Source organism: Emys orbicularis, chromosome 2, assembly GCF_028017835.1.
Source record: "Emys orbicularis isolate rEmyOrb1 chromosome 2, rEmyOrb1.hap1, whole genome shotgun sequence".
Classification (NCBI taxonomy): domain Eukaryota; kingdom Metazoa; phylum Chordata; order Testudines; family Emydidae; genus Emys; species Emys orbicularis.
In genome coordinates this window covers 176,208,156-176,222,548 of record NC_088684.1, presented here as the reverse complement: position 1 = coordinate 176,222,548, position 14,393 = coordinate 176,208,156, and the positions used below count along the sequence as shown (strand labels likewise).

The window sequence follows — 14,393 nt, the reverse complement described above, 5'->3', positions numbered from 1 at the left end:
TGAAAGGTTGTTTGGGGCTTGCTGCTGGGAAGAGCAATTGCAAGGAAATTCCTGCTCAGCCTCCACAACCTTGGGATGGAGCATCTTCTGTTCAGTTCACGTGTAGAAGCTGTGAGGAGCTGGAGCAAATGGGATCTTTGGAGAATTTAGCTGCCAAACTCTAACAAATCTCTCCTGAGCGTATGTGAGATTTTTCTAAGGCTTACTTGGGCAAACGTGGGTGGTTTTTCACTTTGATAGAAAAAGATACATTCCTGATACTAGGATGCCTCTGGGACTAATTTCAAGTCCCTGCTCCAAAGTATGGAGATGCTAGAGCAGGGGTCAGCAACCTTTCAGAAGTAGTGTGCCGAGTCTTCATTTATTCACTCTGATTTAAGGTTTCACGTGCCAGTAATACCTTGTAACATTTTTAGCAGGTCTCTTTCTATAAGTCTATAATATATAACGAAACTATTGTTGTATGAAAGGAAATAAGGTTTTTAAAATGTTTAAAAAGCTTCATTTAAAATTAAATTAAAATGCAGAGCCCCCCGGACCAGTGGCTAGGACCCGGGCAGTGTGAGTGCCACTGAAAATCAGCTTGCGTGCCGCCTTTGGTACGCGTGCTATAGGTTGCCTACCCCTGTGCTAGAGCTTCTCAACACAAAGTTTGAAATAATTTTTTACAATGGGGAAAAAAGTTTCCCTCATCTCTTCTGAACTGTTTTTGATTAAAAATAAAATAATAATCAGCCTGAATAGTTAAAGTTTGGCAAAGTTATAAGCCAAACAGGTTAGTATAACAAAATGATGGTAACCTTAACTATAGGGGTCACTATCTGGACTTCCTATAATCCTAAAGTTATGGCTGTGAGGAGGCGGTATGCTGTCGGCTTTCTTTTTGTTGAACATGTTGCACAGTGTTGATATTTAACAGGAATCCCAGGAGCTGTTGGGGAGGTCATGGGAGTTGCCTTTGCATCTTTCCTTTGCATCTTTGGATCCTCCTTTTGAATTCTTTGGAGGAGGACACAGTACACTGCAGTGGGTTGCTGGTCCTGAGTCAGCTCTTGGGAAACAGACTGTTGGCAAGACAGAGTTAAAGTGTACTGTGCCTGACCACCAGCAGATGTGCAGGTTGTGGGTGATGAACCAGGGGATGCCAAGGACAACAATTGAATCTGGTACAGGAATTAGTCCAAACTGGAAAATTTCTTGGTGGTTCAAATGGCAGTTAACTGTAGGGGAACCATCCGGTGGGTGACCAGTCCCAATGAAAGGAGTGAACCATTTATGGACTCCACTAACTTGGGGGAGTCCTTGCACTGGGTGGGGATGTTGTGTGGTTGGTCAAGCTCCAGGTCTATGAAATTGCCTGAGGGCAAACAAGTCCACTAGTGCCTCTAGGTTAGTATCAGGCATCACAGAGTGCCAGAGCCTGAGAGGGAGTTGGAAATATGTTGGATCCTGACTGGCCATCACCAGGGTACTGGCAGACACGAGTTGGTGTGGGCTGCTGGGGAGAGGGGAAGGATGCCAGCCCAGCCTGGACCCCCTATCGAGGCTGGTGCTTGATGTTTTCATGACCAGGGCACAGATTGGACCTTGGCAGGGCTGTTTGATGCAAAGTGTTCTAGTTCCCTGCTGTATAGGCATAGGCTGATGCCCAGCATTGATTCTTCTCCATGTTGAGAGGCAGGGCTGGGCTTCCTCAACTTGCATGGGTTTGGGCAACAAGGAAGGGATTGGTGATGGGAGAAGGGCTGAACCAGTTAGGGCTGGCAGGAGCCAAGAGGACCATCTTTTTTCTTGACAGTGTTTGGTCAAGCGATTGTCAATCTTGATGCATAGGTCAGCTAAGGCTTCCGGAATGGACAGAGATTCCACCCATGCCAGTTCATCTTTAATATAATTGATTAAGGTGAGCCAGAAATGATAACACTGGGCAGCCTCATTCCACTTGGTCTCTTCTACCAAACGTCAGAACTCCACTACATATTTAGCAACTGGCCAGTGTTCCTGCTACAACACTTGAAGTGTGGTTTTGGCCATACACTTGTGACTTGGGTCATTGAAGATCATCACCATAGCTTGAACCAAGTCCTGAAATTGTCCCAGAAGCAGGCTTGATTATTCCAGGAGTGGAAATGCCCAAGCCAGGGCCTCCCTGGGAAGCAGGATGATAATCAGTCCCTCTCGGGCTTGGTCAGTAGGGTACGATTGTGGACAGAGAAGAAATATGACCTGACACTGAATTGCCATGGAACTTGTCAGCTAGGGGGAGCTTGAGCCCATGAGGAGCAGGGGTCACAGCTGAAGGTGGCATGGCTTGAGCTTACAGGGCTGCATTCTGTGCCTGCAGGACAGCAATCTGCGCTTGCAAGGTCTTGTAGGGCTCCCACTATCTCTGTCAGAGAGATATTGATCTTTATCGAATCCATGCTTGCCCTATCAGTCCTAGTTCTCTTATTGTTTGTGCTTGGCTACTCACACTGTCAGTGACCAGGACATGGACAGTCATGCCCAGTGGGTAGAGCAGGAGTTGGTAGCCAGGAGTCACAGACCAGAGTCAGAGCTGGAGTCAGAGGCCAGGCACCAGAGCCAAGGGTCAGAGTTCAAATCAGAAGTCAGAAATCAGAGCTAAGGGTCATAATCAGGGTCAGAGGTCAGATTCCAGAGCTAAAAGTAAGGAATTGCAGCCAAGGGTCAGGACTGGTTTCCCTGGAGTGAGATAAGACTGGGTCCAAGGCAGGAACAGGAGTGGGAACAAGCAGGCACAAGAACTATCCCAGCTATGGGCTAATGTTTTGAGCAGCTGCTGAACTGCTGTGTTGAAGAGCCAGTCTGCTGACTCTTCCAACCAATCAGGTGAGGTAGCCAATCAGGCAGCCCACTTCAGGCCAGCTGCACTGGTTAGTTTGACTGGAGATTGATTCAGCTGCAGTTCCTACTTCCAAACTGACTCTGCAGCAGCCCTGATACCTAAGCTCTCTCTTCCAGTTGATTTATTTAGTTCTTTTCTCCCAAAGACCTGCCTCTTCGTGTTGGATTAGCTTTCAGCTCCAAATACCCCATTCTGTGGGGGGCCAGCTCTCTCTCAAGTCTTCTCTCTGTCTCACACACCTCGCCTTTAGGTGTCATGGTGTGTATTTTTCCTTGTTTTTCTCCACTATAAAATAATTGCCATCACCAGCCTGGTCTCTATGATCTGCTGAATGTCAGCAGATGCAGTGACAATAGTTACTGAAGTTCTTGTTGACATTGCTGTTCCCCTGAGGTTGAATTCATGGAACAATATACTTTTCCTTTGTTGACATAAATCAGATTTTTTCTTCTAATTCTCTGTTGACAGAGCAGTGTCTTTTAGGGCCCACCAGACTTCATGCTGTATTTTTTATCACTCTTGGCCAGGACCAGCTCTAGACCATATGGTGCTCCAGGCGAGGAGCATCTTCAGCGATTTCCCCCCCATTTATTAAACTTTTGAATACCTTATTTTTTATTGCATTTGTAGTCCATTTCATGACTTTGATGCATGATTTATCCCTATCATATAAGATGATAAATTTGCATGCTAGGATCTGTAAATCTGTATTTATTCATGCCATATATAAGCAAATAAAAATGGTTTCCTCTAAGTTTATAGAAACCTTTTAATTTTAACAATAACTGAAATGTACTAACGTCAACAAATTGAACTGAGCACTAACCTTTGGTGGACCAGTATTAAATAGTGTTGCAGTAGATGACAGCCTTAGAATGTTAACTCTAGTCCTTTAGTTCAAAAGGTTGCTTTTCTCACCTTTGCCCTTGCAAACTGTCAAAGTGTTACAGAGATCCGAAGACTGACCAATGGCATTTTGAAGTGATAAAATAGCCATCATCGATCAAAGATAAGTTTTAATGAGCCTGAGCTTCAAAAAGCTGCGCTTACCATTTGCGACTGTGACCGGCAGCGTGAACAGAATCCTCAAAGTTATCCACAGATTAGGAAAAGTGTCTGTCAGCTCTGCATCATGAATGAATTGGAGAAGAGAGTGCTTCCTGTGTTGCAGAATGTGACAGATGTTGTCCAATTTGACATAGAGGTCTTTATCATTGACGTCTGAACATTCCCCAAGTGTCAGCGTCCAGTGAAGGTCTGTACAATTGTCCAAGAGTGTTTTCCTGTCCGCCGGCAGCTTACTAAGGTAATACAAACCCCTCCCCTCCCCAGGTCTTTTCATGCTGCTTCATTTGTCCAAACCTTCCTTCTATGGACACTCAAGCAGTGTCAAAGAATGAGCAAAAAAACTCCCTCTTGAATTTTTCTTCCGAGCTTCCTATCACTTCATCTCTGCCTTCGTAACCAAACTGTTTCTTCTTCTGATGAATACGAGTTTCCTTGAAGACAGGCTCAACTCCTAAATTTTCCGCCATTTCTTTGGCAGCAGTGATAGCATCTTCAAATCCGTTGTCTCTGTAGGCCACAAAGAAATCAAGGCAGCTTCTCATCAAAGTAGTAGTGGTCGTTATATCCATCAACTGAGTTAGTAATGCCTTGCTTACAATGTTTATTTGGAACAGGATATCGTGCCAAAGCACAATTGAGACCAGATGTTTGAAGTCAGTGATCTGGTTTGGTAGGCTTTGCACCTTGTGTTGGACTCTGGCCTCGGATTTACTTGACTGTGCCAGTTCCATCAGTATGTCATAAACCTCAGTTGCTTGGTAACTCACTGGCCTTACGCGGTCAATGCAGCTCTCCCAGCAAGCATCACTTAGCGGCTTCACAGTCAGATTTGTAACATGGCCGTGAGGATCTTGCACCTGATAATTGATGCTGAAAACAGGACGTATATCCTTTGTAGTACTCCGAAGAGAGATACTGAATGTAAAGAAAATGATGCTGCATCTGACACAACCATGTTGCGGGAATGGCAGCTGCAAGCACAAAGAAAGTTCTTGGATTCAACGCAAAGATCCTTGCCTGGACACCATTGTTTCTTCCTGTCATGTTTGCACCGTTGTCGTAGCCTTGGACACAGCAGTCCTGAAACTTTATTTTAATCTCATTCAAACCATTTATGAACATTTCTGTTAGGCCTTTTCCAATAGAGTTGTCCACAGACCAGAAACAGATAAAATGTTCCTTTACTTGGATACAGCCATCCTCGTCATCAACAAATCTTACTGTAAATGAGATCTTTTCACTGTGACTAAGGTAGGGAGTGTGGAATCCATTATTACGGCATAGTACCTGGCTTTGCCGAGCTGCATCAATATGTTATCAAGCACGTTCCTTTCCATAAGGTCAATCAATTTGTTTTGTATTGCTTTGCTGCAGTAATGGTCCACAGCTTCTTGATGAACACTCAGTGTAGGTGCTCATGAATGACATTGTGGTATTTCCCAAGGAGCTCTACCAAACCAAGGAAATTACCATTATTTCAGTGAACAATATATCCAATGAGCTCTGGAAAGCCAAATTATTCTTTGTAAGCATGGGCGGCGGGTATCGTAGGCAAGAGGAGGCTGTGCCTCCCCAAACAGCCTACTGTGGCTCTGCCCCCAGGCCACTGTGCCTCCTGAAGGGACTCGGGGTCATCGGGGCGGCTGGTGCTGGGCCACGCTGCCTGCCCGGCGCTCTGGGGGTGGGTGCCCGAGCACTGGGACTGGGGGCCATCCGGGGCTCGGGGTGTGGCAACTGCGCTGCTTGGCCCCTGAGCCCCACGGCTGGGGGCATGGCGACCGTGCTGCCCAGACACCCAGAGTCCTGGAGCTGGGAGCGTGGCAGCTGCACTGCCCAGCCACCCACACCACCGGGGCTGGGGTGCTGTGGCCGCGCCGCCCAGGGGCTGTGGGAGCTGAGGCTGTGGCGCAACGGGGCTGGGTCCTCGCCCCCCGGCCATCCGGCACTGGGGTCAGGGGGGCACGGTGGGGGTGCTTTGGGCTCCTGTGGGGGAGAGGGGACAGAAGGAGAGGAGCAGGGCCTGAGGCACAAGGGGAGGAGCCGAGCGTTAGCCTCCCCAGGCAGCCGGGTCACCGGCCTCCCATATTTGCAAGGAAGAGGGTAATTGAGATCAGACACTTGAGCATGTTCCTTGAAATGCTGGGTTTCTACAGTAATAATGTGTTGGTTTTCTGCGTCTGTGCATTTATTTAGCTTGAGCCTAGACTCGACCTCCATCCATTTGGAGTAGGGCATAAAATGGCCAGGTGACTTTTCATGTTGCTTCAGAGCATCAGCTAAGTCATGCCAGTAATTGTACCCAGAAAACACAAGCAACAATTTGGCATTCTTGTCAAATATTTTGCAACAAAAACAACACTTTGTCAGTTGATTTTGAGTAAACTAGCCAGCACCCCGAGCCTGGCACCCCCCAAGCGTGGCACCCCAGGCAATTGCCTGGATCACCTGCCACTAAATCCAGCCCTGCTCTTGGGATAAAATCTCAAGACATGCACTTGGCTTTTCTTTTTCACAAGGATTTCACTAACTAAAGCAAGGACAATTCACTGGATTTCAAGCATATTATAATTAGAATTAAGGACATTTTCTTAGCAGAGCCCTGTGTTACAAACCAGTGCTTGTTTAGACCGTTTACAGAGTCATCCTAATGGTGTCAATGTTCTATTTGTTTATTGGCTTGGGCAAGGTGGGAGATATTTGCCTAAGTGAGACCTTTTATGAGATATATACGGTTAATAAAGCTTTTGACAGAAAATGCATGACCACTTCAGAACTCTTGTAACAAAAGGAGTATAGAGTTAAGTTACATGCTGATTAAACCAGATGCTCATTAAATTCAAAAATAACCAGTTCAGCTGGAAACAATCTTTATTTATAAATGTGATTACTAAGCAGGGTTTTCTTTAGTTGCTCCCTGATTTTTTACAATTATGTATATATTGGAATAAACTTTTCATAATTCATTGAATAAACATCAGTTTTGTCTGGTAGGAATGTACCAGTCATGAGCTCAGATTTCAACGATTAAATATTAGTAATTAAGAATTAAACAGTTAGGTGAAGCATGGTGATTGGATTTTAGCTCCCAGAAGAGCAAAAATGCATGCTTAGTGCAAGTGGTATATTGTGCTTCCTTTTACTTTTATCACAGAAGTAATTGGGAGGAAAATCAGTAGTTTCCATAATTAGCTATTCATAATTCAAAAGTCACAGTTGTCATTTGTTCTTGCCCTGAGAAGAAATTACAAAAGTTTGAGTCTTGGGTATAATACTGAACCGATTGCCTAATGTCCCTAGCGTACAGCTGTTTCATGATGGTCTTCGAGTGCACTGCCGATTCTGAACTGTTGAAAATGAAGATGCATTGTATGATTAACTGATCAGCCTGAAATTACTAACTAATCAAAGCAGTTTAATATTACACCAAGCCGCTTAATGTTGTGATTTCTTGCCAGCAATAACTATAATTGAAAAAAGAAACTATATTCAAATTTTGTGGTTTCAAACAAAGCGTTGTATTAAAATAATACCCAGGTACTGTACAGTACATACCACACTATAGTAGTATGGAATGAATGCTATGAGTTAGAACTGTCAGATAATTGGGATTTAATATTTTTCACTCTAAATTTTTGTAGGCAAATCTAGCGCTGCAGGAAGCAAGGCTAGCAGTTGCCCAAACGGAATTAAATAATGCACAGAACCAGCTTGATGAGAAACAGAGGGAATTGGACCAAGTACAAGCCATGTATAATGCTGCCATGCAAGAGAAACAGACTTTACTGGATGATGCTGAGGCATGCAGACGGAAGATGAATAATGCCACAGCCCTAATTGAAGGATTAGGTGGAGAAAAGGTATTGATGCAGCTGAGCAGAGATCCGGCAAAAATTAATTGCTTTGAGCACAATCCATAGCAACAATCAATAGTGCCAAATAAATTGACAAACAAAAAGTGACATCTATATACTGTAGTGTGAATGTTATTGTGTTTTGCTTATATATATGTAAAATTCTTGGTTGAGCTGTGTGTATATAACAAAGTTATAATAGCCTGTTGAGTTAATATGGCTCTTTTGTATGCACATTTAGATCATGATTCTGCAATTCGTGTTGGGCTAAGGGTTTGGTTCAAGCACTGGGTGCAATACTGGCAAAACTCCCTTTAACTTCAATAGGATTCATAGATTCATAGATTCTAGGACTGGAAGGGACCTCGAGAGGTCATCGAGTCCAGTCCCCTGCCCGCATGGCAGGACCAAATACTGTCTAGACCATCCCTGATAGACATTTATCTAACCTACTCTTAAATATCTCCAGAGATGGAGATTCCACAACCTCCCTAGGCAATTTATTCCAGTGTTTAACCACCCTGACAGTTGGGAACTTTTTCCTAATGTCCAACCTAGACCTCCCTTTCTGCAGTTTAAGCCCATTGCTTCTTGTTCTATCCTTAGAGGCTAAGGTGAACAAGTTTTCTCCCTCCTCCTTATGACACCCTTTTAGATACCTGAAAACTGCTATCACGTCCCCTCTCAGTCTTCTCTTTTCCAAACTAAACAAACCCAATTCTTTCAGCCTTCCTTCATAGGTCATGTTCTCAAGACCTTTAATCATTCTTGTTGCTCTTCTCTGGACCCTTTCCAATTTCTCCACATCTTTCTTGAAATGCGGTGCCCAGAACTGGACACAATACTCCAGCTGAGGCCTAACCAGAGCAGAGTAGAGCAGAAGAATGACTTCTCGTGTCTTGCTCACAACACACCTGTTAATACATCCCAGAATCATGTTTGCTTTTTTTGCAACAGCATCACACTGTTGACTCATATTTAGCTTGTGGTCTACTATAACCCCTAGATCCCTTTCTGCCGTACTCCTTCCTAGACAGTCTCTTCCCATTCTGTATGTGTGAAACTGATTTTTTCTTCCTAAGTGGAGCACTTTGCATTTGTCTTTGTTAAACTTCGTCCTGTTTAACTCAGACCATTTCTCCAATTTGTCCAGATCATTTTGAATTATGACCCTGTCCTCCAAAGCAGTTGCAATCCCTCCCAGTTTGGTATCATCCGCAAACTTAATAAGCGTACTTTCTATGCCAATATCTAAGTCGTTAATGAAGATATTGAACAGAGCCGGTCCCAAAACAGACCCCTGCGGAACCCCACTCGTTATGCCTTTCCAGCAGGATTGGGAACCATTAATAACAACTCTCTGAGTACGGTTATCCTGCCAGTTATGCACCCACCTTATAGTAGCCCCATCTAAATTGTATTTGCCTAGTTTATCGATAAGAATATCATGCGAGACCGTATCAAATGCCTTACTAAAGTCTAGGTATACCACATCCACAGCTTCTCCCTTATCCACAAGACTCGTTATCCTATCGAAGAAAGCTATCAGATTGGTTTGACATGATTTGTTCTTTACAAATCCATGCTGGCTGTTCCCTATCACCTTACCACCTTCCAAGTGTTCGCAGATGATTTCCTTAATTACTTGCTCCATTATCTTCCCTGGCACAGAAGTTAAACTAACTGGTCTGTAGTTTCCTGGGTTGTTTTTATTTCCCTTTTTATAGATGGGCACTATATTTGCCCTTTTCCAGTCTTCTGGAATCTCTCCCGTCTCCCATGATTTTCCAAAGATAATAGCTAGAGGCTCAGATACCTCCTCTAGTAGCTCCTTGAGTATTCTAGGATGCATTTCATCAGGCCCTGGTGACTTGCAGGCATCTAACTTTTCTAAGTGATTTTTAACTTGTTCTTTTTTTATTTTATCTGCTAAACCTACCCCCTTCCCATTAGCATTCACTATGTTAGGCATTCCTTCAGACTTCTCGGTGAAGACCGAAACAAAGAAGTCATTAAGCATCTCTGACATTTCCAAGTTTCCTGTTACTGTTTCTCCCTCTTCACTAAGCAGAGGGCCTACCCTGTCTTTGGTCTTCCTCTTGCTTCTAATGTATTGATAAAAAGTCTTCTTGTTTCCCTTTATTCCTGTAGCTAGTTTGAGCTCATTTTGTGCCTTTGCCTTTCTAATCTTGCCCCTGCATTCCTGTGTTGTTTGCCTATATTCATCCTTTGTAATCTGTCCTAGTTTCCATTTTTTATATGACTCCTTTTTATTTTTTAGATCATGCAAGATCTCGTGGTTAAGCCAAGGTGGTCTTTTGCCACATTTTCTATCTTTCCTAACCAGCGGAATAGCTTGCTTTTGGGCCCTTAATAGTGTCCCTTTGAAAAACTGCCAACTTTCCTCAGTTGTTTTTCCCCTCAGTCTTGATTCCCATGGGACCTTACCTATCAGCTCTCTGAGCTAACCAAAATCCGCCTTCCTGAAATCCATTGTCTCTATTTTGCTGTTCTCCCTTCTACCCTTCCTTAGAATTGCAAACTCTATGATTTCATGATCACTTTCACCCAAGCTGCCTTCTACTTTCAAATTCTCAACGAGTTCCTCCCTATTTGTTAAAATCAAGTCTAGAACAGCTTCCCCCCTAGTAGCTTTTTCAACCTTCTGAAATAAAAAGTTGTCTGCAATGCAGTCCAAGAATTTGTTGGATAGTCTGTGCCCCGCTGTGTTATTTTCCCAACATATATCTGGATAGTTGAAGTCCCCCATCCCCACCAAATCTTGGGCTTTGGATGATTTTGTTAGTTGTTTAAAAAAAGCCTCATCCACCTCTTCCACCTGGTTAGGTGGCCTGTAGTAGACTCCTAGCATGACATCACCCTTGTTTTTTACCCCTTTTAGCCTAACCCAGAGACTCTCAACACTTCCATCTCCTATGTCCATCTCTACCTCAGTCCAAGTGTGTACATTTTTAATATATAAGGCAACACCTCCTCCCTTTTTCCCCTGTCTATCCTTCCTGAGCAAGCTGTATCCATCCACACCAACATTCCAATCATGTGTATTATCCCACCAAGTTTCATGATCATGAAATAGGTCTTTAATTAAACATTTGAATTAAATATTATGAAAAGAATTGTTCTTTTTTATATATACCCAAGAATAGTAGTTCAAAGTATTGACTACTTCCCTGCAAAACTGTTTTCAGTTGCAGGTCTGTGAGTTGACAAACATGTTAACCAATAGGGTATAACTTTGATTTGTCAGTATCCCATGGGCAAGACAGCATCGGGTCACAGATGTTGTTATAGTTTTCACCCATTAGAACAATAAGACCTGGCAGCATTTCAGATCTTTAAAATACTTTGTTTTCCATTCAGAATGCATATCTGAAGATAGACTATGAGGAGCATTGCCTTTACGAAATTGTGTGTGCTTCCGATAAATACTGAATATATCTTTTGAACCCAAAAACACATTAGGGTTGGAAATTTTGACCATGTCATGGAGTGACCATTGCCCCATGTGCTTTGAGCTTGAAGTTGCCTTTTTTTTGTCAGGGTGAGGGAACTGCTTTGATGGCCCGGCTTCAGAGGCTAATGGAACCTGAACCTTTCCAGAGGACTCTGAAGGAGGATACTGTTCATCTCTGTTGATCATTTGGTAGCACCTTATAATAATTGTTTGGGTGAAATCCTGGCCTCAGTGAAGTCAATGAGAGTTTTGCCATTGATTCCAGTGGGCCCAGGATTTCACCGTGTGTCTTTCAGTTTGATGGGTTGGCTCCTTGGTGCCTTCTTCCCTAGGTTCTTCACAAGTCACCCTGTTTATGGAGGACTTGTGACTGCTGAAGCAGAAACAGGGACAGCTGGACCAGTGGTGGTGCAAGACTTGATCTAATTGATTCAGTCATCAAGTATATGCTGTGCAGGAACTATAAAGACATTTTTTGCCTCCACCATTGCATCCACAAAGTCTCAAAGTTTGAGGAGAAAAAGCTGTCGTTTTTTTATTGTGTTTTAAATATATATGAAAAGTGTTGAAAGCTTTGGCTACATATTTTTAAGCCAATACATAAACTGAAAGAGCAAATCTGAACATGTGTCTGCAATTCAGTATGGTGAGTTTTCATGGGTCTTGAGCTGTAAGATCTTTCCGGACCTGTGAGTCTGCTATACTTTCAGAGACCGACCGACAGCACGATAAGGGGATACACAGAGCCTGGTCCTGCAGTCTTCACTTGGACAAATCTGTCGCTGGCTTTAATGAGAGTTTTGTTTAAGTAAAGATTGTAAGACCAGGCCCATAGTGCATACAAAACAAATGAGAATAGAAATTCATAACAGTAAGGGAATAATTTCAAAAAATTATTTAGGAAACTTCTTATGCTTTCAGAATAGAATGTTTTAAGCCCAAAACACTCTTGGTTCAATTAGCAGTAAAAATATCCCGGGAAGAAAAAATAGATGCTTTGATTTGAACTTCAGTTGAATTTTGTGCCTATTTAACAAAGTTCTTTACAACATTTTAAAATTTAGATTCGTTGGACAGAAAGCAGCAAAAATTTTCAAAATCAAATTATTCGATTAGTGGGAAATGTTCTTCTAGCCACTGGATTTCTCTCTTACTCTGGGCCATTCAATCAGGAGTATAGGAACCTGCTGCTCCGGCTGTGGAAGACAGAAATGGATCGAAATAGGATTCCATATAGTGACGTAAGTATTCCTGCGTTCTAGAAAAAGATACATTATTGTGCCCCACAGAGAAATACTGTTAAGAACATTTAATCCTTAACAGAGAAATAATTTGAAAAGATTTACAGGCTGTCAAGTTCCATCTCCTTCTTTTTAAAAAATAAAAATAAAAAACTTGGCAAATATGCTAATATAAAAAAATCTCATTCAAAAATCCTCTCTTTTTACTTCAGTACATCATAAATCCTGCACATACTGAATCGCATGGTGGAGTTAGCAAATTCAACCAGGTTACTGTAATCTGAGAACCCCTTATGTTAATATTTCTGTAAATCACTTTAGCTATATACGGTATTTAGTGACAGTAAGATAATATAAAAAAGAGCCTGCTCCTGCTCCCATTGAAGTCAGTGGCGGCAATTTTAGGCACCAGATCCCTGTCAGCATGTATAGGGTGACTGTGCCCCTAAAAAACAAAATATCCTTATTTTCAAGGTGTGACCACGTGAGTTTCACTAAAAGCAATGAGTACGTGTGTGCTTCAAGGACTTCCCCCTAAAAGGATTATCACACTCTTGCCAGAACTTTTCAGGGACTTCCCCACCCCTCTGTACTTATCCTTTAACCCGCACTCCTCCTGTAGGAGAGGGAAGAGGCTTGTTTGGCTGAGGAGAGCAGAGGTTCCCTTCTCTTACTCTCCCAAGCACCTCTTCCTGTTGCCACCAAGACCATCCCTTTCTGTTGTTATCCACTATCCCTCCCACCAACATTAAACCTCTGACGAAGTGGGTATTCACCCATGAAAGCTTATGCTCCAAAACATCTGTTAGTCTTTAAGGTGCCACAGGACTCTTGGTTGCATTAAACATCTGGTCAACCTAGAATCACTTATTTTGTTGTTATGATTCTGAAGTATAAAGCCATGAATATCAAGGATGGATTCGGATGAAAGCTCCTGTTATTTGTTTCATATTTCTGCCAGATTGTGTAATGAATACTTTAACCCACTGTTCTTACAGATTAAGTTGTCAAAGCAATTGACTCCTCACTCGCACAATAAAGTTTACTAGGATTTAGGGTTACTTAAGTATAACATTAGGATAATCGAGATTTGCTAGAAAATGTTTGTAAAATGGAACTAAACAGCTTTTCCGTTTCTCAGGCTTCATGCTTCATGCTTCATTTTTAATCTCAGTGTAGTTTGTTTGATTTTAAGTTTTAAAGTGACATGAAAATGTTCTTAAAACCAACTATAGTACAGAACGCTGTAGCTTTAGAATAGGGAAATGTTATTTCTACACTCACATACATTAGAAATTAGAAAGTAAGTGCAGCCATGTCCTAATCCTGTCCCTCAGCCTTGTCTACACATAGTTGCACCATTTTAACTAACTGTGTGATGTTAAGCTGATTTACTTAAACCAGTGGTTTTCAAACGGTGGGTTGTGAACCAGTGCTGGGTCACGGAATGTAAGGCACTGGGTCACGGCAGCTCTGGTCAGCACTGTCGACCGGGCCGTTAAAAGTCCCGTGGGCGGTGCTGCCCAGCTAAGGCAGGCTAGTTCCTACCTGTTCTGACACCGCGCTGCACCCCAGAAGTGGCCAGCAGCAGGTCTGGCTCCTAGGCGGGGGGGACATGGGGCTCTGCGCGCTGCCCCCGCCGTGGGGGTGGGGTGGGGCGGTGCCTTCGGGTGAGAGCCATGCGGAGCTGCTTGCACGCCTCCGCTTTGGAGCCGGACCTGCTGCTGGCTGCTTCCAGGGCGCAGTGGGAAGCCTGCACCCCAACCCCACGCCCCAATCCCCTGCCCCAGCCCTGAGCCCCTGCCTCAAACCCAGAGCCCCTTCCTGTACCCCAAATCCCTCATCCTTGGCCCCACCCCAGAGTCTGCACCCCCAGCCCAGAGCCCTGACCC

At 43.5% G+C, this 14,393-nt stretch overlaps 1 protein-coding gene across 1 annotated transcript in view; it reads left to right on the top strand.

Moving 5' to 3' along the window:
* The window catches only part of LOC135873590 (dynein axonemal heavy chain 5-like), a 283,929-nt gene that overhangs the window by 171,780 nt on the left and 97,756 nt on the right, over positions 1 to 14,393 (top strand). Inside the window, exons 60-61 of the mRNA XM_065398212.1 lie at positions 7,573 to 7,791; positions 12,325 to 12,501. Coding sequence (XP_065254284.1) covers positions 7,573 to 7,791; positions 12,325 to 12,501 — 396 coding nt within the window. The remainder of the gene's footprint in view (positions 1 to 7,572; positions 7,792 to 12,324; positions 12,502 to 14,393) is intronic.